Genomic DNA, 26,975 nt, shown 5'->3' on the forward strand with positions numbered 1-26,975 from the left:
GTATCTTTGTTTGTTTTCAGTCAAATTGGGGGTAAACACAGCGAATGAAACGGGGTTTGTTAGGTTTCAGGGAGTAAAGCATTGAAATGTTTTTTATTACATTAGTCATGTCTTGTTTTTTACCCCACCTGCAAATTTTGACTGTGATCGATGTGAAGAGCTGCTATTTAACTTATTAATGTACAATTATTCCCTTGAAAGTATTTAATTGGATTCATAATAGACCCGACAAACGGATGAAGGTAAATGAATTTAATATAATCCAACTACTGAATTACTTCCCCTTTATCTACCTAAGCCACCCTGTGGAGAAGGACCTCTCTGTTGAAACACATTGTTGTTGTTTTTCCTATTCTGACAGAAAATGTTTCACTTGTTGGTCTTCAGAGATGATTATAATTTTAGCTACACCAGTTAAATAGTTTCTTTTATAACATTTGACTTATAGGCTTGATTTGACCTCTAAGAACCCTGAATGGCAAATTTATTCATTAATATATATAATGTCATTTAACTGCTTGGTTAAACTGGAGTGGAGTTGCTGGCTGGAAAACAAACTTGAGTGGATGCCTGTTGTCACATCCCTGTCCTCCAACCGCCTCACTGCCCACAAACCCTCAGTCTAGAACTCCATCTCCCATCATCCCTCACTCACCAGAGTTCCCACCATGTACATTTATGTCAATGGTTCCCACCGTCACCCTCAAAAGCAGGAAGCGGACAACAAACCACACTCAGTCATCGGTTCTTCAGTCCCTGTCCGAGATCCAGGCATTTATGCTTCTCTAATGAGTCATCCAGCTCATCCTCCATAAAAGTGACCCTGTCTCTTACCTTCTGGAACATCACTGCAGCCCCGTTCTATTTCAGGCCTTGCGCCGATGCTCCTAGATTAACCACATTGCAACAGCTCCTCCATTGCGCCCTCAAAAAGATAAAAGACCAGAGAACATCTAGCGGCAGACACAGAGAAGCTTGAAGAATCCCTCGTGGAAAAACTCTAAAATATGAAAGGTTTATCCACCCGTGACTGGAGGAGAGACAAGATGTGCAGCACGTATTTTGTTTGTGGACGGAAATTATGGAAAACGTGGGTTTAGAGGATGCGAGAGCATGAAGAGGTGGAGGAGAATGGGGGACAAATTCGTCCATGTTAAAAAGTCTCTGAAATACAAAAAACACAATAGAAACACACTATCTCGGACTGGATACATGACAGAATGTCACAAAACAGCACTGCACCCTCTGTTGTCCTGGCGGGAATTGCTGTGCAACACGCCCCAGGAGACGGAGAGGTGTGAGGGCAAAAAGTTTCTGTCTGTGCGTGTCTCTCCCTTGTGGAGTTGATGGAGAACTATAAATTAGGTTTTAATGTGAACTTAGCGCTATAATAATCAGAGGCGAGAAAGATGGGACCTTCCTTGGACATACTACAATTCCAAATGATGTGACCGGGAGCCTTGGCCTTTCTGATCAGCTCATTCTCTGCAGTTGGAGATCAGCGGGGCATTGGCTACATGCTAAACCCAAAGCTAACAGAGTTTTTCTGGGTGTTTTCAGCAAGAAAAATTCAGTAGAGTGACAACGTTGGAGTCGTTTTACCACGTTAGCATGTAGTTAATGTCCCGCTGGTCTCCGCCTGCCGGATGATTTTTATAATCCCAGATATCACATTCTTTTTTTAGACACTTAATTAAACTTAATCTCCTAAATAACATAATAGATCATGTTTCATTAAAGTTTGGTTATTGTCTCCGTTGATGTTACCTTAAATGATCATTTACCTACAGTGATTGTGTATATTCACAAGTCAAAGAAATAAAGTAATAAATAGATTTTTATAAACTATATTTAACTTCTAGGTCAAATCATTGGTAAGTTTTGGTTCCCTGGCTACCCAAAATACCTATTTCCAGAGTCAATTGTATATTAAAGGTTCAATAATATTAATGATTCTTGTTTATATGGAATATTTTATCTTGTTGAGCACCTTTCATGTGTCCAAGCATTAGTTTTTTTAAATTTGCATCTAATAAACACTTACTCACCTGAGTGCTCCAGCCCCACTGCTTCATATTTGATTGTCCATCAGCCAGTCTTTGAATGGTTGACTGGCAGAGTGCTTTATACTAAGAAATATTAGACTATTGAGGGGGTTGCATGCTGGTGTCATTGGTGGCACTATTGCTTGGCAGTTATGAGGTTGCAGGTTTGATTTAGTGCTGAGGCCCTTCTGTGTGCAGTTTCCTCCCACAGACCAGGCACATGCATGTTGGGTTACCTGGAGATTGTCGCTCCTTGCGAGTGAGGGTGTGATTGGTCTCTCTTTGAACTTGTGGTGGACTGGGGACCTGTCCACGGTGTCCCCTGCCTCTCACCCGATGACCATATTTATAAAGCTTGCTAACATATAAAACGGTGTCTGATAGTAGAATAAATCCCTTTCTATACAATATTTGCAAACTATAGAACAAAGTAGCGGAAAAATGTGCTCGGCTTTAAACACTCTCTGACCCTGGTGTGAGAACATTTTACAGACAGGGAGACTAGCAGCACAGCCGGTGAGAGGGTGAATTTAACACACACACACACACACACACACACACACACACACACACACACACACACACACACACACACACACACACACACACACACACACACACACACACACACACACACACACACACACACACACACACACACACAAATTAACTCTTAAAAGCATTTACTCCATGTTTTTATAACTCACTTTTTTGAGCATGAAATTGTTGCATCATTTTAAAAGTGTGAAATCACGGTTTGTTTGGTCAGACATCCACCTGCATCCAGTAATGTTAATACAATGTGGTTAGTGTGTCTTTTTCCAACATATCTGACTAATGAAATCCACAAAATAAGTAACAAAAGGGAACACTGCTGTTAAATTAACAAAAATACCCTCAGGTGTGCTATCTATTACCCCCAGGGGCGAAAATCCCTCATCATTGTTGGGGGGGAGTAGACAGTAAACATTTCAGGGGTAATTCCTGAGGGGGGCATTAAAAAAAGCTTTTTTTCATGTGCTGATGTGTCTGAAATATCTTACAAATTGCCATAATATTATTCAAACCTTTCAACTTACTTGGCGTTTTTGTGAACTGAAGAATGACCTGATGTCTTTTATTTGTCGTTTCTCTGCCATTTTGACCTGACTAGAAGCTGCCAGACAACTGGACAATAACAAGAACCCAGGTTTAAATTTAGAGGAGGTTCAATACCCAGCTGACAGTGCTGGGCAAGTTACTTCAAAACTGTAATGCCTCGTCTCGTCTCTCGTCTCGTCTCGTCTTCCTCCGCTTATCCGGGTCCGGGTCGCGGGGGCAGCATCCCAACTAGGGAGCTCCAGGCCGTCCTCTCCCCGGCCTTGTCCACCAGCTCCTCCGGCAGGACCCCAAGGCGTTCCCGGACCAGATTGGAGATGTAACCTCTCCAACGTGTCCTGGGTCGACCCGCGGGCCTTCTGCAGGCAGGACATGCCCGAAACACCTCCCCGGGGAGGCGTCCAGGAGGCATCCTGACCAGATGCCCAAACCACCTCAACTGGCTCCTTTCGATCCAGAGGAGCAGCGGTTCTACTCCGAGTCCCTCCCGAATGTCCGAGCTCCTCACCCTATCTCCAAGGCTGAGCCCGGCCACCCTACGGAGGAAACTCATTTCGGCCGCTTGTATCCGCGATCTCGTTCTTTCGGTCATTACCCAAAGCTCATGACCATAGGTGAGGATTGGGACGTAGATCGACCGGTAAATCGAGAGCCTGGCTTTCTGGCTCAGCTCCCTCTTCCCCACGACAGATCGGCTCAACGTCCGCATCACTGCAGACGCCGAACCAATCCGCCTGTCGATCTCCCGATCCCTCCTACCCTCACTCGTGAACAAGACCCCGAGATACTTAAACTCCTCCACTTGAGGTAGGACCTCTCCCCCGACCCGGAGGTGGCAAGCCACCCTTTTCCGGTCGAGAACCATGGTCTCAGATTTGGAGGTGCTGATCCTCATCCCAGCCGCTTCACATTCGGCCGCGAACCTACCCAGCAAGAGCTGAAGGTCAGAGCTGGATGAAGCTAGGAGGACCACATCATCCGCAAAAAGCAGAGACGAGATTCTCCTGCCACCAAACTCGACACACTCCACACCACGGCTGCGTCTAGAAATTCTGTCCATAAAAGTGATGAACAGAACCGGTGACAAAGGGCAGCCCTGGCGGAGTCCAACCCTCACTGGGAACAGGTCCGACTTACTACCGGCTATGCGGACCAAACTCACGCTCCTCTGGTAAAGGGACTGAATGGCCCTTAACAGAAAGCCACCCACCCCATACTCCTGGAGCGTCCCCCACAGGGTGCCCCTGGGGACACGGTCATAAGCCTTCTCCAAATCCACAAAACACATGTGGATTGGTTGGGCAAACTCCCATGCCCCCTCCATCACCCTTGCAAGGGTATAGAGCTGGTCCACAGTTCCACGGCCAGGACGAAAACCACATTGCTCCTCCTCTATCTGAGATTCAACTATCGATCGGACCCTCCTCTCCAGTACCTTGGAGTAGACCTTTCCAGGGAGGCTGAGGAGTGTGATCCCCCTATAGTTGGAACACACCCTCAGGTCACCCTTCTTAAAGATGGGGACCACCACCCCGGTCTGCCACTCCCTAGGAACTGCCCCCGATGACCACGCAATGTTGTAGAGACGTGTCAACCATGACAGCCCTACAACATCCATAGCCTTGAGATACCCAGGACGAACCTCATCCGCCCCCGGGGCTCCGCCGCTGTGTAGTTGTTTGACTACCTCAGCAACTTCTGCCCCCGAGATCGGACAGTCCATCCCCAGGCCTCCCAGGTCTGGTTCCTCCTCGGAATGCGCATTGGTGGGATTGAGGAGCTCCTCAAAGTATTCCTTCCACCGTCCGACTATAGCCTCAGTTGACGTCAGCAGCTCCTCATCCCCACTGTAAACAGTGTGAGCGAGTTGCTGCCTTCCTCTCCTGAGGCGCCGGACAGTTTGCCAGAACCTCTTTGGAGCCGATCGATAGTCTTTCTCCATGGCCTCACCAAACTCCTCCCACGCCCGAGATTTTGCCTCGGCAACTGCCACTGCTGCACCCCGCTTGGCTATCCGGTACCTGTCTGCTGCCTCCGGAGACCCACAGACCAGCCACGCCCTGTAGGCCTCCTTCTTCAGCCTGACGGCTCCCCGAACCTCTGGTGTCCACCAGCGGGTACGGGGGTTGCCACCACGACTGGCACCGGCCACCTTACGGCCACAGCTAGCAACAGCCGCCTCGACAATCGCAGAGTGGAACAAGGCCCACTCGGACTCAATGTCCCCCACTGCTCTCGGGACGTGGTCAAAGCTCTGCCGGAGGTGGGAGTTGAAGACCGTCTTGACAGGTTCTTCTGCCAGGCGTTCCCAGCAGACCCTCACTATGCGTTTGGGTCTGCCAGGTCTACGCGGCATGTTCCCTTGCCATCTGATCCAACTCACCACCAGGTGGTGATCAGTTGACAGCTCCGCCCCTCTCTTCACTCGGGTGTCCAAAACATACGGCCGCAGGTCAGATGATACGACTACAAAATCTATCATCGACCTGTGACCTAGGCTGCCCTGGTACCAAGTGTACCGGTGGGCATCCTTATGTTCGAACATGGTGTTCGTTATGGCCAAACTGCGGCTTGCACAGAAGTCCAATAACAAAACACCGCTCGAGTTCAGATTAGGTGGGCCGTTCCTCCCAATCACACCCCTCCAGGTCAAGCTGTCATTGCCCACATGAGCATTGAAGTCCCCCAGCAGGACAATGGAGTCCCCTGATGGAGTACTATCTAGCACTCGTCCCAGGGACTCCAAAAAGGGTGGGTACTCTGAACTGATATTTGGCCCATAAGCACAAACAACAGTCAGGACCCGTTCCCCGACCCGAAGGCGCAAGGAAGCTACCCTCTTGTCCCCCGGGGTAAACCCCAACACACAGGCAGAGAGTCTCGGAGCTAACAAAAAGCCAACCCCAGCCCTCCGCCTCTCACCCGGAGCAACTCCAGCAAAGTAGAGTGTCCAACCCCTCTCCAGGTCTCGGGTTCCAGAGCCAATGCAATGTGTCGAGGTGAGTCCGACTATATCTAGCCGGTACCGCTCAACCTCTGCCACAAGCTCCGGCTCCTTCCCCGCCAGCGAGGTGACGTTCCATGTCCCAAAAACTAGTTTTCTTGTCCGGGGATTGGACCGCCAAGGCTCCCGCTTTGGTCTGCCACCCGATTCGCATTGCACCGGACCCTTCATGTTCCTCCTGCGGGTGGTGGGTCCACAGTTGGACGAGCCCATGTATCCGGTTCGGGCTGGGCCCGGCCGGGCCCCATGGGCGAAAGCCCGGCCACCAGGCGCTCGCTCACGGGCCCCAACCCCAGGCCTGGCTCCAGGGTGGGACCCCGGTAACCCTCCGGGCCGGGTACTCCGACTCTTCATTTTAACCGCCATGAAAGATCCTTCGAACCGTTCTTTGTCTCACCCTTCACCTAAGACCAATTTGTCATGGGAGACCCTACCAGGGGCACTAAGTGCCCCAGACAACATAGCTCCTAGGATCATTAGGGCACTCAAACTCCTCCACCACGATAAGGTGACGGTTCATTATTTATTACTTGTTACCCTCATTTTAAAGTAATTCATTACATCACAAGATTACTGATTTAAAAATATAAGGCATTACACTACTTTTGCATTACTCTAAGTTACTTTTAACAAAACAACTTCAGTATGAATTTGGTAATCTGACGCTCAGTGAATCCATGACATATCCGGTGGAAGGTGATGTGGTGTCTGATCTAGTGTTGATGTTAAAAACAGTTCTTTAGAATTATTGTTTATTAAATAAAAGCAACAACAAACTGTACTCTCAGCACGCTGCCATCTTATATTAACTGAGCAGGGAGTGAGGTGGTGGGGGCTTCAAGCTGATTTAGCCTTGGTCCCCAAATGCCTTGATACAGCTCTGGATGTGGGACTGACTTTTGAGGGTGTTCTGATTCTATCACATGTCGTCGTCTTCCTCCGCTTATCCGGGTCCGGGTCGCGGGGGCAGCATCCCAACTAGGGAGCTCCAGACCGTCCTCTCCCCGACCACCTCCACCAGCTCCTCCGGCAGGACCCCAAGGCGTTCCCAGACCAGATTGGAGATGTAACCTCTCCAACGTGTCCTGGGTCGACCCGGGGGCCTCCTGCCGGCAGGACATGCCCGAAACACCTCCCCAGGGAGGCGTCCAGGAGACATCCTGACCAGATGCCCAAACCACCTCAACTGACTCCTTTCGATCCGGAGGAGCAGCGGTTCTACTCCGAGTCCCTCCCGAATGTCCGAGCTCCTCACCCTATCTCTAAGGCTGAGCCCGGCCACCCTACGGAGGAAACTCATTTCGGCCGCTTGTATCCGCGATCTCGTTCTTTCGGTCATTACCCAAAGCTCATGACCATAGGTGAGGATTGGGACGTAGATCAACCGGTAAATCGAGAGCCTGGCTTTCTGGCTCAGCTCCCTCCACCACGACAGATCGGCTCAGCGTCCGCATCACTGCAGACGCCGAACCAATCCGCCTGTCGATCTCCCGATCCCTCCTACCCTCACTCGTGAACAAGACCCCGAGATACTTAAACCCCTTCACTTGAGGTAGGACCTCTGTCCCGACCCGGAGTTGGCAAGCCACCCTTTTCCGGTCGGGAACCATGGCCTCAGATTTGGAGGTGCTGATCCTCCTCTATCACATGTATAAATATTAAATGCTTATATATTATTGCTTTTCACTGGTAAAAATGTGCATTGGGGATAAATCTACCTATTCTTTTTTTCTTTTCAAGTACTTTTCTTTTCTTGATTTAATTTGAATAATTTCCTGCCCTCTCCCTCTAACCTTCCTGCATGCTGCATCTTTTCTCAGTCTTCCAGAAAAACGGTTTCCTAGACTTCCTACTTTCTAACTAATCAGCCAAAGGGACCTTAACATGCGCTGCGCTCCAGCAGCAATGAGTTGAAATCACCGGGATACAGATTATGAACTCAGCTGAGGCAAAGCACGTCAGAAAAGTACAGAAAGTACCAGAGAATATGCGCCGATATGAACGATCGCAAGTGAATTATTTTGTTTTAGTGGAGTGATTTTGTGAATGTAACATAAGGTCAGTCATAAATGACGTCATATATGCAGATACTGGATCTTTTTTTCAGGCTTCCGGCAATTTGAATTTTTAAGGAACACATCTTGATTCTGGGTTTAAAAATGCATTGTAATTACCGCATTACTGACAATTGTACCGAGTAAATATTACCATTTTCTTTCCCTGTAATGCCTTACATTACCACATTACAGCAAAAAGCAATGCATTACAGTAATTAATTACTTTTGTATTGCATTACTCCCAACACTGCCAGCTGATAATATGTTTATTTGGCCTACATTTAGCTTTTCCTGCTGTAAAAGAAAACTATTTTTGCATGAATGTGTATGTAACTAGTCCAGAACACTGTGAACTTACTATACTGTGTAAAAAGATGTTTGACTTTAAAATTGATCTAATTAGAGGAAAACATGGAGTGGAAACCAGTCAGAATGTTGCCAAATGAATATCTGTTGAACAGAATATCTAAGTCAAAGGTAGAACTATATAAAAAAAAACTAACAAAAAAAAGACAAAATCTGAAATAGAAAATTAGATTCTAAGTAATAATGTCCAACATAAATGTAAAATGACAGTGAAACAAGTTAGTCTAATATTTGTGACATTAATGACATAAATCTCTCACTTCTTATAACTCTCACAAAGTGTTTTTAAGTAGCACAACTTGTATTGAGCATTCAACAAAAGTGAATATATTGTTAAAACGAAAAACATTTAGTGTTTTATGGAGTTTTGGGGGAGGGGGGGGGGGACACACATTTATGTCAGAGGGGGACATGTCCCCCCCCCCCCCCAGGGTTTTTGCCTATGATTACCCCACATGTCTTGTAATAAAACATTAGCTTCATACTCACGTGCCTGTACATAAAGGCTTGCAGACATGTTTCTGTTTATGTTTGTGACACTGAAGAATTTGCCGACACAGACATTTCTTGGCGTGCTTACCCACTGAGATGGTCCACACTGCCATGATCTTGACCCGAGCCTTGGTGTGTGAATTGAAGCGGCTGTGGTGGATCGGGTTCCGTATGGCGATGTATCGGTCCAGAGAAATTGCACAGAGATGCATGATGGATGCTGTGGAGAAAAGAACGTCCAGGTAGATCCAGATGGGGCAGAGGTCGGAGGGAAGGGGCCACTTGTAATCTGCAAAGAGCAGGAAATGGTTAAGAAGAGACCAACACTTGTGCAATACAAGTTTGATTGAATAAATAATTGTTGTGATCGGTTCATGTTTCTGGTTCTTGAACCTATCATGGTTCCATGTGTGCTCTACTGAACTCTCCAGCCTAATTCCCTTCTGATTAGCGTTGTCTTACCTTGTCTGCTAGTAGCTGGTCTTCTGATAAGATTCAGTATTTTACTTGCATGCTAAGTGTGTTTTTACTGTACTACAACTTGTCTGTTGGTCCTTGTTTTAAAGCCACTTCTTGTTGCCTATGTGTGGCAGCACTTTGCTGCAGATTCAGTCAGCAAACTCTCCACGCAGGCTGGCTGTAAATCCAGCTGCTGGCTTTAAACCGTCTTATTAAAACAAAAATATTGAGGGAGGTTTGTTTTCACATCAGCACTGCACTCAGGTCAGTGCAGCCTCACAATACTGATAAACAGCTTGATTTTCAGCTGATCTCTGACCAGATTGAAAGCTAATGAAGGGTCAGAAAAATGTTTGTTTGAGTTTTTGTCACTGGTTCCTGATTGTACTTGTGTCAACATTCAAATATGTCCACGTCTGTGGGGTTATAGTTTTCAAAGACGTGCAGCTCATTGTTTGCTTTTAAAAAGCTAATTCCACAGCGACCACGCAGTGATGGATGGAATGACTCATTCACATGGAACCAAGCTGGAGCTGATGAATCCTGCTCCTAACTACAAACACACACAGCCAGGTAAAGCCACTGCCATGTGAACAGCTGGTGCATGAGCCTTAACTGCACACACACACACACACACACACACACACACACACACACACACACACACACACACACACACACACACACACACACACACACACACACACAGTCGATGTAATGCTGCTGTAGAAACTGCCACTAAATATAGTCATGCAAATTGGTCTGGAACCCACCCAGCAGCTGGGGGAAATATAATACAATCTAGTGAATATTAATGAAATGGAGCAGCTTTTCATGTTCCATACATCAAGGTGAGTTTATTTTTAGAGGCCAATTCCTGAGAGGCTGTATGACACCGGCTCTGAACACTGACCAATAACAACACAGGGGAATGAGATAATAAGGAGCAAAGTGCAGAGAAAGAAGAGTTAATTGTTTTTCTAAGATATTGATTTAAGCAAGTTAAAGGGTAATAGCTGCACAAGGAAACGAACACAGCTGGATGGGTGTGTGTATAAAACTAGGAAACATTGCTGATTTTTGACCGGTCACACTGAAGATGTACAAGAACTGAATGCTTCTGATGATGAGAATTCACGGCAGTGTAAAGGTTTCTAAATAATAAAGCACATACCTGTATAGTCAAATGCCCCATGTAAAATAGTTCCACACACCCTTTCCATTTATCCACTACACACAGCGATGATCTATTCCCTACTACACATACTTACAACACACCCCATTTTCTTTTTCTTTTGTACACTTACACCCCCACACCACTCATCTTTTTGAGTTAAAATCCCTCTTCCCCCCTGTACCTCATGAAGACCATATTTTTGTACCACTTTCTAAATTGGGTCATACTTGGACATTGCTTTAAGTCACTATTTAATCCATTCCATGATTTTACCCCACAAACAGAGATGCACTGACTTTTTACTGTTGTTCACACGGACGGGTATTTTAAATTCCATTCCTCTCTCAAATTATATTGTTTATCTCTATATAAGAAATACTTTTGTATATTACCAGCCAGTTTGGCATCCAACATCCACTGTTTTGGAGCTTTTGACCATGCTATTTTGTTATTTCCCTATAAAAAGCACCCCCAGAGTGTTTTATAATTTATTTTCTTGTTCACATAATGATGTCCCGCTTCTCCCCCTCCAGGTAATCTCTTGAGTCTGGATCCCTCCTAGACTGTAAACCCTAACACCCGGTCTCTCTGTGTAGCAAGCAGGGTTTAGGTTGTGAAGAAGTGATTTCTTACTTATCTAGTCTGCACTTTAAATAATGCCTAGAACTCATAAATGGACTTTTGTCTTTGAGAGGAACAGGATCCCTGTCCAGTCTTCCTGAAGAAGAGTTTAAAATACAGAAGTGGTTGGATGCCATCTTCTGGAGTTCTAACTGAGCCAGAGTAAGACGAGGATTTCACAGACTGCTTGTTAGACTGTCACCAGTACTGGAGTGTTATAAAATGTCTGGAGAAAATAACTTTTATTGCTTATCCTAGCCTTGGTCTGGCAGGTTTAAATAGCATGATGCGGTTGCTTTAACAAAACCTGAGGGCACCATTTTGTCCTTGGGTGGTGGATCAAGATCTTTGCACATCGCTATAAGAGCTGTGGGAGCAGCAAGGGATGATTTCTTTGGTCTCTCATTTCTGATGCTGGTGAGGAGGGCGGTTGAGTTCCTGTGACTTCAATAAAAATCAGCCATATTTCAGCAGGCAGTTTTCTCGGCTGATACCTTCCCATCAAATTAGACAGCAACATCTTTAGGTTTTTATTTTCTTTATAGTAGTAAGAATTCATCCCAAACACTCTCTGGCATAAATAGATGTGCAGCTGAGGGGATTAGACCCTGATCACCCTGAGGGTTCCAGGTCGTGAGGGACTGTTTGCACACCTGATTCTCCATAAGTCTCCCAATGCGGCAAGTGAGAGACAAACCGATCCAAGCTTTTTTGATTTGTCAGGAGATGACTCATCCACGTTACTCAATGTCTCCATGGTCACCGCCAGACTCTCCTATCACCTCCACACCGTCATTGCTCCTTGTCTCTGCTGTTGTTTTTTCTTTCCCATAGCCCTCTCAATGCTGCTGTTGCATCTTTCTCTTTATTTTATGAATGTGACTCTTGTTCACCTCACACACACAAGCTTGTTAGGTTTGATTCCATTGCTTTATCCCTTTCACACAACTGAGTGTTAATAAAAAGACTGTAGATAAATAAACCATTTGCTTGATTTAGATGTTTGTGTCTTGCTTTTTGGACACATTTTGGATTATTTGTACCTTACAATGAAAGCAAACAACTTCTAAATGAGAATTCATGAGAAGATGTTGCATGAATGGATTGGCAACATAAAAATAAAAATGCTGAAGATGACCAAAGTCTGATTTGGCCTACTTGATGCTGAGATGCGTATGGTGTCATACCACTTGAGACGAGCTCAGACAAAACAGTTCCTCTCCCTAAACGTTACATCACATTTACCGGACCAATCCGCTTTCATTCGCAGACACAGGCAGGTTTTATCAGAGCATTTCTAAGAGACATGCGAGGTATCCTTTGGAAACAGCTTTGTAGCACAGCAGCTGTAGCCTATTCAGCATTTTCATGCATTCAGTCATGAACGGCCAAGTACTCGTAAAGTGTCTGGTCACAGCAGCAGTAAAAAGCCTCCAAATCAAGAGAGCACTTTAGTAGTGTTTTTCTTTGTTTCAAGTATTTGCGTTATTACCTGTTGGCAGTGGTGTCCCTGGCACCGCTGGAGCAAATAACAGGTGTTAGCAACAGCTAAGAGTCCTGTGATGCATAAACTTAGATCTAAAAAATGAACAACATAAAATCCATGCTCTAGAAAGGTAATTTCATATAAATGTAAATCATCAGTACAGCTTTTTTATAAGTGAAATTACAAATAAAGACTCACCAGTGTTGTTAGTTTCTTAAACAGAAAGTAGCCCATTTCTCTGTCATCTGGACAAAACCTTTAAATACCTCACCTGTCAAAGTCTAAAATTCTTAAATGTTGCAGTAGAAACATAGAAACTAGTATATTATCTCTAGATGCAGAAAATGCTTTTGATAGAGTTAACTGGAAGTTCTTATTTGCAACTTTACATGAATTTGGTTTTGGGAACTTCTTCATAAACTGGCTTCAAACATTATACAGTTCACCAACTGCACGTGTCAGGATGAACAACCAAATATCAGCTAGCTTCTGTCTTCAGAGGGGGACCAGGCAGTGATGCCCACTCTCCCCCTCACTGTTTGCCATCTTTATTGAACCACTAGCAGCAGCAATTAGGCAAACAACAGGTATTAAAAGCATTAAATGTAAGAAATTAGAACATAAGATCAGTCTTTATGCAGATGATGTTGAACTATTTCTCCGAAATAAATTATTTACAAATACATTCTTTAAAAATCCTGCCATGTGAATTCATGGATTTTTTTCACATTCTGTCTCTCACAGTTGAAGTGTACCTATGATGAAAATTACTGACCTCTGTCATCATTTTAAGTGGGAGAACTTGCACAATCGGTGGCTGACTAAATACTTTTTTGCCCCACTGTATCTCTCAGGTCCTGCGTTCCTTTAGTCTTCTCCAGTCATCCCTCTGCAGTCAGTCATCCCTCTGCAGTGTTTATAGTTTCAGCTTTTCATTTTATTAGTCTCTTTTATATGTTTTGTCCCACCAGTCTTTGTAGTTCTCCTTCCCCTTAGAATATTAGTTATGTGGTTGCTTTTCTTGTTTTTAGGTTTTTTTCTTAGGTCATGTGAGTTCCCTCCCTGATTAAGTATTGCTTTCACCTGGTCCTCTCCCCACACACCTGCAGCTCATCTGCCTCCCATCATGCCCCAGTTTATTTAAGCCCTGTCTTGTCTCAGTGTCTTGTCGGTCCATTGTTGTTTGTCAGCGTGATTTATTCTGTCAGTCTGCCCGTTCCTCTGATGTTTTTGGATCTCCTGATCATTTCCTGATTTTTGGATTTTGTCTCCCTGCCTTTTGGATTTATTTTTATTTTTGAACTCCTCCTACAATAAAAGGATTTTCTTTATATCAACTCCTGCCTCGTGTCATCCTGGGTATCTGCATTTTGGGTCCAAACAGTCCTCTCAATGTGACATTGTCGTTTTGGAAGATAGTCAAAAGAATTCCATCGCCTGACTTCTTCTCTGCCCATGTTTACAAGAAGCTGCAACTCCAAGGTCTAATGCAGAAGACAAGACTTTTACTCCTTTTACTAAAATGGTTCTTAGTTTGGTCTCAGGAAATTTCTTTCAATCTACAGGTTTACAACCATATTCTGTGTTGTCTACAATGAATGTTCTATCTAAACTTCTATCAAATTAATTAATTAATCAACATAAATGTTTATTTCATGACATTTCAGATTTATAATCCACTGACGGAGTCTACTTGATGGTTTTATTAAATTGTTTATTATCAGTTACGTTCACATGTTAATGCCAGTGTTAAATATATTTGTAATCATTTGCTAAATTCTTTTTTATATTTTTACATTTTTTGTTTTTGTGAAACGCCTCGTGATTTTTATCTTGAGGTGCTACAGAAAAGATCTTTTATTCTTTTTTTCTTCTATCTATCGAAACACACATTTTTCAATGGTTCTTTTTTATATTTATTGCGGCAAACCTTTCACATTCACACCCCATCAATAATTCTTTGCACCGGTCGCCACTGCTATGGATTTATTTGAAGTATGACTGGGAAAAGTAAAAGTGCATGATGTAAAGTTCACATGTAGGGTTTAAATTGAAGATGCGGGAATGCTGCTTATGCGTGTGTTGAAGGCAACACTATTCCAGGTGGTACTTACTGGCGTGAGCCATACGCAGACCTATTCAGAAGCACCAAACAAAAGACATTCCCTGTGGATCAGAGCTAATCCCAACAGGAAAACCTCACGAGTAATAAACAGAAAGTTGTTGTTAAACATCAGTGCCTAAGCTGCACAAGATAATTTTGGTTCTTTTCAAAGTATTTTCTACTTTTCAACAAATTGATTGTTTCCTTGTGGTTGAAGCTGCAGTTTAAAGATGCTCCCTTTCAACACTTGTGATGATGTGTAGACTTTTCAGCTAGACTTATGTGATAATCAGCACCTTTAGGTGGCTTTCCAGGAGCACTACTCAGCAACTTGGACTGATGCAGCTCAGCTCGACCATTGTGCAAGGGCACGGTTTGGTATTTTTCCTTTACTTTCTCCCCTGTTTTTAGTCCCTGCTTTGTTGAGGTACCTAGCAAGGCAGAATTGGACTGGCATCGTGTTTCTGGCCACTGGGGCTAGGGGGTGGAGTCACTGGTTGCTCTGGAGTTTTTGCTTTCTGTTTTACTGCCTGCCGCCATTTCCTGGTTTTAGAGTCTGACAAAATGCCATAAAACTGAGCAACATGTCGAGCAACACCACCATTTTTCAGCTGAGTTGTGTTTCTCTGGAGCATATTATTTCATCATGAGTAAAAATCGCACACCCAGCCCCACCCCCGCAACTGCCGCAGATCCCCCCCATTCCTCCCCCCTCACCTATAGCGATGGGTACCGAATTTGGTACTTTTTAAGGTACCAACCGAATTACATAGTACCGACTGAGCACCGATTCACGTCATTTGAAACGGTGCCTCGATTCGATACCCGTCCTTCATAACGAGAGCTTGCCTAGACAGGTGCGCATGCGCAAGAGCGTTATGTCGTCGGTCGCTGCGAGCGAGTTGTAAACAGAGCAGCATGGTAGAAAGAACGCACACTAAAGCTTGGGTCCACTTCACTAAATGTGATGGGTAACTGGGTGATGATGAAACCAGCGACAACGATCTAAGTGAGACATCCTCATCTTAATCTGCTCCGGTAGGTAACTAAAATGTTCAAGATAATGTTAGCTTGATATGTTAGCTTCTGTTTCGCTAATGGTGCATACGCTTTCTCCTTGGAACTCCGAATTTCCGACTAGAAGAACATTAATGCGCTCTAAAGTTTGGCTTCACTTTACTAAATGCGACAGGTGATTGGGTGAAGATGAAACCAGTGACAACGATCTAAGTGTGAGGCATCATCGTTTTAATCTGCTCCAGCAGCTAAATAAACTGTTAAAGATAACGTTAGCTTGATATGTTAGCTTCCATTGCCGCCATTGTTATCAACTAATGGTGCGTTCGCTTTCTCCTCGGAAATTCTAACTTCCCAGTAGGAAAAATCAATTGAAAAAGGATGGTAAAAGGAATGAAGATACACAGGACATTTAGTTCACAGTAAAGATTTTTGCTTCAGTTAAATTATCAGCTTATAAAACTACAAGGACAATGTTAAAATACAAACAGTTGTATGTTATTTATCAAGATATTTATCAAATATTGTTATATATTGAGAAAAATATGTATTTAACTATAAAAGAGAATTAAAATATTAAACACTCAAAAGTATCTCAAATTGGTACCGTTATCGATTCCTAGGTACTGGGAATTAGTACCGAATCGATTCAAATGTCAAAGGTACCCATCCCCCCTCACCTATGAGCGGCGCACCCACTTTCTGTCATGGAGCTGCCATGGGAACAAAACTACACTCAGATGGGCTCAGGGCCAGAGTGGGACTAATTTTCAGCCCTGGAGTTTCGGGGCTCAGACCAGCCCATTTTAGACTCACGACCCATTATTTTTAAATCATGTAAACACAACCTTATATGTCAAGTCAACAGCAAATGATTTTACAGTGCACTGTTCTGTAAAGCCTTGCAATTCTGTGTATTTAGCTAAATAAATTCCAATTCAGTGGAAGTAAAGATTGCTTCATAAAGTACATTTGACATACATTTTAGTTGCACTTTCTAAAAACACTATTATATCCTTTTCCTCTCCAAGAGAACAGTTCTATCATAAGTTAAATTTCACAATGAGCATGACTGAAAGGGTGAATCTCCAACATCAGAAAGTCCTTTACTGCTAAATCCAATTTAAAGAAAATTAGTGTTCACAGATATCTAATCCATAAAGAGAATTAATACATTACGTTAAAATATGAAAATGTTGCATGGTATCCCTCTAAATAAGAACATGTTGCTGCTTGTTAAAGTTTGTCTTTCCATTTTTAATTCTTAACAGGCTCGTGTCTGAAGCTTGTTTCAAAGCTGTAATAACTGCCAATAAAGCAGGGCTACACCTAATGGCTGAAAGCTCTGCCTCTCACTGGAAACTACAGGAAGCTCAAAGGCAAAACTCTCAGTGGACTGTTGAAGTGATATGTTACTCCAAGGCCTTTGGGACACAAAAGCTAGTTGTTCAGGAACACAACACAGCCTAAAACAGCTCTGTACAGCGTGGTTTGAGTCAGCCTATCCAGGCCCGGAGTGGCTAACCAGGAGGGTCTGGACAATTCCCGGTGGGCTGGTCTGATGTTTGAGCCTTAAGGGCGGTTGTTGTCTATGTTTTTTTTTTGGACCGGTTTTTTGGACCGGTGTTCAGTCGTCATGCCGCTGGGTTGATCCCCAAGATCGCCTACCTATGCTTCCTGGCTCCTCTGCCTCCTGCTCTACCTGCACCCTGTGTCCCCGCAGTACTGCTTTCAGCACCAGGGACAGCTCCAGAGTTTTCTCCACACCACACTAAAGGACCTCGGAGAGAGGCACGCCAGCAGCAGCTGCTTCACCAGCTGACACAGCTCAGCAATCTTCCTCTAAAGGTTTTTAAGCCTGTCTCCAGCCTTCATTCGGGGAACAAACGTTTTCATATTTTAAAATCATTTTCTTGAGCCAGTATGTGCTAAAATGACCCTTTACGGGTTTAATGAAATGTCCCCACCACCCTCTATGGCCAGAATACCACACTTGCAACTTCAGAGTAGTGGGCCGTTCCCTGTTGGTTTTGGTAAAGTGGAGCGGACATGCCTGGTGCTGCAGTCTGCTTCCAGCATGTTTTCTGCATGCGGCATGCCATTACACGAACACGGCAGATTTTTTTGATTTAGTGATGAATCCCTCCTCTAAACACTAAGGAAGGCTTAGGAGACATTTTAGCTGTTAGTTTAACGTGTTAAAAAGACAAACACATAGCGAGGAGTTTCACTTTTGGTTTTACAACAGTGAATTAATAACGGACACCAGGGGGTGCTAAAAGCAAGCCAAAACTGCATAGCTTCCCTTCAAGCTCTTCATGGCAAAAAATACTTATACAAGTAATCCAGGCATCCATCTGAAGGACATTCTACCTTCCACGCTGCAATAGTTTCCAATGACAAAAAATATATAAAAAGTCCTGAAATTCTGTTACTGCTTTTTGGTTTTGGTGAACAACATTTTCAGGCACTCTGAGAGTTAAAATCATTACAGAACAAGGAATGGTAAATGGTAAATGGCCTGTATTTGATATAGCACCTTCTAGAGTCCAGGAACCCCCCAAGGCGCTTTACAACACAATCAGTCATTCACCCATTCACACACATATTCACACACTGGTGGGGATGAGCTACAATGTAGCCACAGCTGCCCTGGGGCGCACTGACAGAGGCGAGGCTGCCGAGCACTGGCGCCACCGGTCTCTCTGACCACCACCAGCAGGCAACGTGGGTTGAGTGTCTTGCCCAAGGACACAATGACAGCGACAGACTGAGCGGGGCTCAAACCTGCAACCTTCCGGTTACGGGGCAAGCACTTAACTCCTGTGCCACCGTCACCCTAACAGAAATGGAAGTCATTTGCTCCTGATATTTTCGTTCTCCTCAAGAGAATCTTTTTTTAAATAGTGAAACTATATAAAAAGACACAGACCAGTTCTTTATTGAAAATGCATTTTTTGCATTTGACAACATTTATTTAACATTCTAACTAAAGGACACGTAGCAGGAGATTTTTACCATAAACTAGTGTACTTTACATAATGATGGCCCTAACTATTAAATGAGCCATTGCTCTAAATAAATATCCTAGATGGACTGAAATGAAGAATAATTGGGGCTATGTGTCGTCTGTTCATATCTGAAGTTGAATTGTGTCTGGTTGAGTTGCCATTCTCCCTTCCTTGTAAAAAAAAAAAGCTCTGTTTCCCCTCAGGGACTGATAGTATCCTAATATTATGCAGCTTTTGATGCCGATGACCCGGATCTACTGTGAATTATCCCCCTCTGAGAGATTTCCTTCTCATGCACATGAAAAGAGACAACCACCACAAAGTCCCTGCAGACTTGGTGAGACTCCTTGCTCCCACGCCTGTCAGCCTCCCTCAGGATTCTGCTGCTGCAGTTCAACATGCTCTGGCGGTGTCACCTCTGTCTTCCTTCTCTAAAAAGCCCAATTTCAATGTTCCTGTGGAATGTAAACCCTAACAGCTCTGATGGAGTCAAACCACAAGAGAAAGGCTGTGGGAGAGACAGTACATCTCAGCCTGGCATCAGTTAGTGAGAAGAAAAAACATCTTTAGGTGACACAATGCTACCATAAAAATTTCAAGGCAGAATAATTTGGGAAAACCATTTCCTCTGATCATGGTATTAAGCCATGACTTTAGTGACTCACTGTCAGTGTCAGTTCTGTTAGAAAACAGGTGTGGATTTAGCCTGGCAGGATCTCTATCGATATAAATGAGTCACAGTGATGGAGTGTGTTGATGTTTTTATTTTAAATATGAAAAAAATGAGACATTCAAACAATGAAACTCTTTCATGTACTGGTGTGATCCAGAAAACATCTTTGGCATGTGATGGTCGCTGGTGACCCTTCAGATTATAATTGTATGCTTATGACTAGGGATGTTCCGATCACATTTTTTGGCTCCCGATCCGATTCCGAGTCATTTGATTTTGAGTATCTGCCGATACCGAGTCCCGATCCGATACTTCAGCAATACAATAAAATAGCAAGAAAAAAGGGAGACTGTATCCAAATTGACCTGTTAGGTTATTATTATTATTATTATTATTATTATTATTATTATTATTATTATTTATATGACGGCATCCAACATGATACCATAAAAAGTTTTTCTTTGTTTTTCAGCATAGCTTCCAGTGTCGGCTGGCTCCATGTTTTGATCTGCGTTGCCGCGGTGAACTCGGAATATTGAGCTGGATGTTTGCTCTTGAGATGGCGGATCAGGTTCGTGGTGTTAAAAGCAGCTCTGTCTTTTCCACCACGTGAAACACTCAGTTTGCACACGTTGCAAGTGGCTGTTGGACAGCATTCGGTCTCCAGTTTAAAATGATTCCAAACCGCTGACATTTTTTGCCCTCCTGGAGCGAGACGAGCATTAACCTGCTAGCTAACTGCGACCTGAATTCCGCGGTCCACTTTAAAACATGTGACGTTACGGCTGCTGTATGGTGTTGTCATGTCGTTATTGAGGAAGTGAAACTTGGTACAAAATTAAGCCATTGTTATTCAATTTTAAACTCAAGATTGATTAAAAATGTCATGCTTGTTGTTTTATAAGGTTAAATCCGATCTTTAACATCCGATTCCGATCTTTTAAAACTCACATGATCGGGCCCGATTTCCGATCACGTGATCGGATCGGAGCATCCCTACTTATGACTCATTTGATGACTAATAATTCTCAACCTGGATCCCCTTCAGAAGGGTGTTGGGAGGTTTGTCTTTTATTTATTTAATCAAAATGGCTTAAAAGTGTTGGAAACTGACATATTGGTCCAAGCGTGGGCATGTTTGATCAAAAATAATGAACAAAATAGGTCAAACGTTAGATTTCACTGTTCTTGTCAATCCCAAAAACGGTGAGCTGGGTCCAGCCCAATATAATCTAGCCTGTGAGATACAATAAAACATACTCCACTGTACTTTGGGGGGATTTTTATTTTATATGTGCTAAAGCTAGCCTGAGGGTATGAAGTGTTGTCCTCAGTGGCCCCCAAAATTCTACCTGAAACAGAAATGACCAGATGATGTCTGAAACAAGAATAGCCAACAGAAACATACAACACTCGGTTGAACCCGATATATATATATATATATATATATATATATATATATATATATATATTTCAGACGTCAAGCTAAACAGTCACTCGACAGACAGGGTTAAAAAAATATGATCGACCTTTTTCCCCATCACTTTCATTTTTTAAATAGTAGGCCCTAATTATTAAACATTCAATACCAATACACTTTCCTTTGATTTAATTTTAATCTGCGTAAACCTGAACTGGCCACCTACTTGTGCGTAATCAATTGTCTATAGGGGAAAAGATGGAAAAGATATAGCCATGAGGTTCACTTTTGCCTCAGACCGACTTTTTGCTGTTTTATGGTGTGGCTGAATCTGCGATCCGCTGCCACGCGGACTGGAACAACAAATGCTGCAGTAACATGAGTTGTAGTCAGGTTCGGAGTCACTGGCTGGAGCGGACCCGACTTTAATACGTCATCCCAAAATAGAAGCTAATATCTTAATTTGACTTCGAATGAAAAATGTTGTTATAAAACCTCTTAAAAGTTTTTTTTTTATCATGGAGGAGGCAGCGCTAATTTCAGCCTTCAGTCTGACGGCGCGGCGCATGTGCTTATTGAAACTGTGTGTGTGTGTGCGCGCGCGCGTGTGCGCGTGCGGCACAGCTCCATGAGCCGCTCCAGTCACCGCATCTCGTTATTGGCGCTATTCACACCAATGTTATAAAATTACTTATGCCCAGCCCAGATGTGCTCACTTGTGCACCCGTGAGACGTGGTTCCCCTGGATTGCGTCTGACCTCTGACAGACGCACTCTGAACTTCAGATCTTCAGCGCGCTGTCAATAGCCTGACACGTTTAGTCAGTGTGCTAATATAATACCGTAATATAATAATGCTACAATGCTCAGATGGGAATCATTTGATTTATTTTGTTACATCCACAATGTTCTGTGTGTGAGGTTTACAGTGTCAGAACATCTGCATGAGACAGGGTGTTTATTACAATCTGCCAGGCTCACCACCTTCAGATTTCTCCAACATCGTTAAAAATGATACGGAACATATCTTGCTATTGACAGAGTGCGCAGGCCAGAGCGCTGAAGCTCGGCGCATTGTTATTATGAAGCTAGGGCACATGCGGAGGACACATACACACACACGCAAAATATACTTGTTTTCAATTACATTTATTGTGCCCACTTACTTTTCCTCAGGCCCACCCACAAATGAGTTTCTGGCTACGCTAATGGTGACTTATGACAGAATTCCCTGATCTCCGCAGCCATTACACTTTTCACCTCGTGCATCCCCTAGCGGCAGCTCGTGCACCTCCAGGGGTGCGCGCACCACACTTAAGGAAACCCTGCTCTAAAGATCCCTTTCTCTGCTGTCTGAGCCCAACTCAGCTTAGCCGGTAAACAAAATAATTCGGCCCAAACTGACTTGATCCATCAAGCTTTCTCGGATCTGACTCGGTTTTGTGCAGTGTTCTCAGATTACATTCAAATAGCTGATACCAAAAATAATAATAAAAAAAAGGGAACAAAATACTAATCATGGACTAATCAAAAGTTAAGGCAAGATATTATGAAAGTAGACTAATTGATAAAATGCCTTCTGAAACTGTAGTTGTTTTTATTAGGACAGAGGAGACACATCCGGCCAGTTTTGCTGAAGTTATATTTGTGCTGATGTGTGCTCAGAAAAAACAACATAAACATAATGAAGGTCATGGATAAAAAGACTTGGTGAAACATAATAATTCATGTTATTTACTCACTGACATTACCATCACCAACATGTGACTCTTTAATCAAACTGCATCTGTAAGTGATGCAGATGTTGGTGTTTTTCTGTTCATTTTCCTCATCTAAGGTTTCAAGCTACTGAATGTTTCTAAGTGCACGTTTTGATAAACACACACACACACACACACACACACACACACACACACACACACACACACACACACACACACACACACGCACATACGCACACACGCACACACGCACACACACACACACACACACACACACACACACACACACACACACGCACGCACACACACACACACACACACACACACACACACACACACACAGTCCATTCAGCTATTTCATTCAGAGAAAATAGATTCAAACTTATCAGTAAACTCTGATTTCAACATGAAAAGAACACTCACAAGGATCCAGATAAGGTTGATCAAGGTGTTACGGATGATCTGTGCATAAATAAGAGTCAAAAATATATTTGTCATATCACATAACAGGTAACAGAAGAAGGCAAAACTGCTTTTCTCCTGTTACTGAGAATTTATTAAGTCACTCCTCTTCTGTACAGTTTTTTTCTCAGTAGAATCACAAAAAGCAGATGCCACAACCCTATCTGGACATGGTCATGGAAAGGTAATGAGTACATCACAGGGACACAGACAGACAAAAAGGACATATGCCCATTAACAAACTCTAACTTGGGGACTATGTATAGAAGATTTTTATAAATTTATTTGCTGTTCCATCCATCCATTTTTGGCCGCTTATCCGGGATCATTTCGCAGGGACAGTAGCCCAAGCAGGGAGGCCCAGACTTCCCTCTCCCCAGCCATTTGGACCAGCTCCTCCGGGATAATCCTAAGGCATTCCCTGACCACATAGCCTCTCCAGCATGTCCTGGGTCTTCCTTTAGGCCTTCTCACGGTTGGACGTGCCCGGATAACCTCACCAGGGAGGCATTCAGGAGTCATCCTAATCAGATGCCCGAGCCACCTCAATTGGCTCCTCTTGATGTGGAGGAGCAGCGGATCTACTCCAAGCCCCTCCCGGATGACCAAGCTTCTCACCCTATCTCTAAGGGAGAGCCCAGACACTTTATGGAGAAAACTCATTTTGGTCGCTATTATCCGCGATCTCGTTCTTTTGGTCCCTACCCAAAGCTCGTGACCATAGGTGAGGGTCGGAATGTAGATCGACCGGTAAATCGAGAGCTTCGCCTTCTGGCTCAGCTCTTTCTTCACCACAACAGACCGGTACAACACCCACATCACTGCAGACGCAGCACCAACCCCCCTGTCTATTTCATGCTCCATCTGTCCCACACTCACTATTTGCTTTTTTGTTTTTTAAAAGCAGTTTGATTTTCTGGCTCATTTTGTTTTGTGGATCTCTCAGCACGGTAGTGGAAGGCTGATGATTTAGGTTCAGATTATTTTTTCAGCCGCAGGACCAGCACATCTTGCAGTCATTGAATAAACCACGACTTCCTGTGAATACCAGGGGCATCATTCAAACGTTCATAGACAAAGTCCTAAATTTGTTCCAATGAACAAAATTTAAAATATTCGTGAGAACGGTCAAAATCCTGATTTATGAAACATGCGGTGGCCTCTCATACGCATGTTCCTCCGCACTCGTCTGATGATAAACCCCACCTGTGCGTACCCTCAGCATGTGGGGGGATTCCTGAGTTCTGCCCAGAAAAAAAAGAAAACTTGCGAGATCGAGACACTTTCTGCCAAAGGTTACAAACACAGTCGTGACAGAGGAGAGGTCTCCATCAGGAATAAATCAAAACTTTAATATGATAAATCGTAGAGTAACCGGGATGTCTTTTACATTTTACATTTAGGGAGTCATTCTTGCTAGAGTTAATTTTATTTCGAAATGTCTGAGTGCAGCCTCATTCTGCCTGGTTACCTTGTGTTACTATGTGTGATTGGGGAGTAGAGGAGGTTCTCGTAATTGTAAAATAGAACATGGACTGGAATTGGTTTCATTTGGTTTATATGTCGCTCCACAATGGGTCGTAAATCACAGCACGGCTCCTGATGGATCTGTCAATGCGCTCTAAAGGTTGGTTTATGCTTGACGCATCTGCGAGGTTCGCACGGCTCCGTGCAGCAAAATTGCGTCATTTTAACAACCATGCCCCTCCACCGCGCCTCCGCACGGCCCAAACTTTCCGCACCGCGCACCTAGGAAATTTTCTAACCACGCAGACGGTCGGACGCGGAAAAACATGGCGGACTGGCAAGAACTAGTATGGCAGAGGTTTGTAAATACAAACCTTTGTATGATTCAGCTCTCAAAGATCACCGTGATCAACATGTTGTTAATAATTCTTGGAGAGAAATAGCTTGCACTGTCGGAAAAGACGAGAACGCTGTTAAAAATGCTGGAATGACATGTTGTAAATAACGGTAATTTTTCCTTCTACTATGGTTTAGTGTTGGATGCATGTCGTAGAGCTCCATGCTGCCCCCTACAGTTTGGGAGAATATTGGCTCACCGCAGAGACAAGCCACATGAACCATAAACGCTGCAAGTTGTGAAGCGCGTTCCATCCGCGAGCCTCATCACCGCGCGGAAAGTAAATGCGTCAAGCATAAACCAAGCTTAACGCGTTTACTCCAGAGAGCACGCTCTGCTCTGACACAAACTTTATAATAATATAGAAATGTTCTTTTATCTAACGCATCTCAAGCAAAATCACGAGACGTTTCACAGCAACAAAAACTATAGTATAATAAAATGAATGTAAAATAATAGCTATTATTTAAAAAGGGTTATAAACATAAAAATGGGAAAAGAAAAAAATTTGTTATTACAAAAAGAACAACACTTGGTTTTTCCACCAGAATAATTATTCAATGGGTAAAATAATTAGTGGATGAGGATCATGTGTGGATGACTGAGACCTTTGGTGTTGCAGTTCCTCCGTTCGACCACTAGATGCTGTTCCTACACATGGCTTGAAGTTTTCTTATGTTTACGAACATTTCCACGCACAGGTGCAAATTGATGAATACCACACAATGTGTAGATTAGCTCCTACGCACGACACACGCACAGATCAGTTCGTGAGTATGGTTGATACATGAGGCCCCTGGTATTACAAGCATAGGTGGAATTATCTGTTTGGCAGCTAAAACTTGAAGAAAACAAAACAAGGATCCCAAATCCTGATGCAAATGTACATTGGAATGACTGAGGGTAAAAAATCCTGGTGTTACAGAAATCCTATTCAGCAAACTGTAGCAAAGTTGCTTCAGAGTGAGCCAAAATCTCAGATGCCCATCTCGTGTTATGGCTGTTTTAGGAGGTTCTACAAGCTAAAGGCTTGGTGTGTCCCACCACCTGAGGAACGCTGTGAGTCTTGAGCCGACAGCACATCCAACATCACGTATACATGGGAGCTGGAGCTTTGTGGGACTTTGGTTTAATGATTTTAAAACTGATCAGCACAAGTGGAGCTGGGAAGTGAAAACGACAGACCAGCGTGCTTTGTGTGCTGCAACAGCATTTTCCATTTTCTTGGACAGTCAATGCACACTTAGATTAAGACCAATCACAGCCCTTTGCATTGTTTAAGAGAGTCCCTACTAAGCCAAGAAAATTCTAGATAAAAAGCACCTGATAAACAGGAGGACAGCAAATGGTCCCCACACCTAACCCTAACCAGTACTAAACTCAAGCACGACAAACTCAAAAGTGCTCCCTTAATGTGAGCTAAAGGATGAAGCACTGGTGTGTGTTGAGGTCTCCAGCATCTGAAGCAAACCTTTGTTGGACTCTGTTGAGTGCTCTTGTCAGATTTTTACTGCAGTTAGCGGATGAAGGTGAGTCGACGGAAACAGGATGGTTGTGTTCCCACGGCGTTGATGTTGAGTTTTGATGTGGCCCATGCCATTGATTTGCTAATGGACAGACAAGCAGGCATTTGATCACTTCAGCTGTCTCTTAGGGAGGTTAAATCTGGGTGGATGCAGCTTCTGAATGCAGCAGACTGGTAAAGCCACACTGCAACTGGGATTTTTTTTAGGTTGTTTGTTATGCTAATAAGCCATTTCTGATATTCTGCATCAGCTAGGCAGGGTGATGCATTTCTGAGTGGATCCTTTCTGATGAAGGACTTGTACGTTGGTATGTATTTATTGTCACGTCACCTGCAGCGAATCCCGACTCTCCACGACTTCTCCATCACGTGTG

At 43.8% G+C, this 26,975-nt stretch overlaps 1 protein-coding gene across 1 annotated transcript in view; it reads right to left on the minus strand.

The window, feature by feature from the left end:
* htr2aa (5-hydroxytryptamine (serotonin) receptor 2A, genome duplicate a) overlaps nt 1–26,975 on the minus strand; it is an 84,761-nt gene that overhangs the window by 15,238 nt on the left and 42,548 nt on the right. The window contains exon 2 of the mRNA XM_015965795.3: nt 9,151–9,351. Coding sequence (XP_015821281.1) covers nt 9,151–9,351 — 201 coding nt within the window. The remainder of the gene's footprint in view (nt 1–9,150; nt 9,352–26,975) is intronic.

Source organism: Nothobranchius furzeri, chromosome 14, assembly GCF_043380555.1.
Source record: "Nothobranchius furzeri strain GRZ-AD chromosome 14, NfurGRZ-RIMD1, whole genome shotgun sequence".
In the NCBI taxonomy this organism is placed as follows: domain Eukaryota; kingdom Metazoa; phylum Chordata; class Actinopteri; order Cyprinodontiformes; family Nothobranchiidae; genus Nothobranchius; species Nothobranchius furzeri.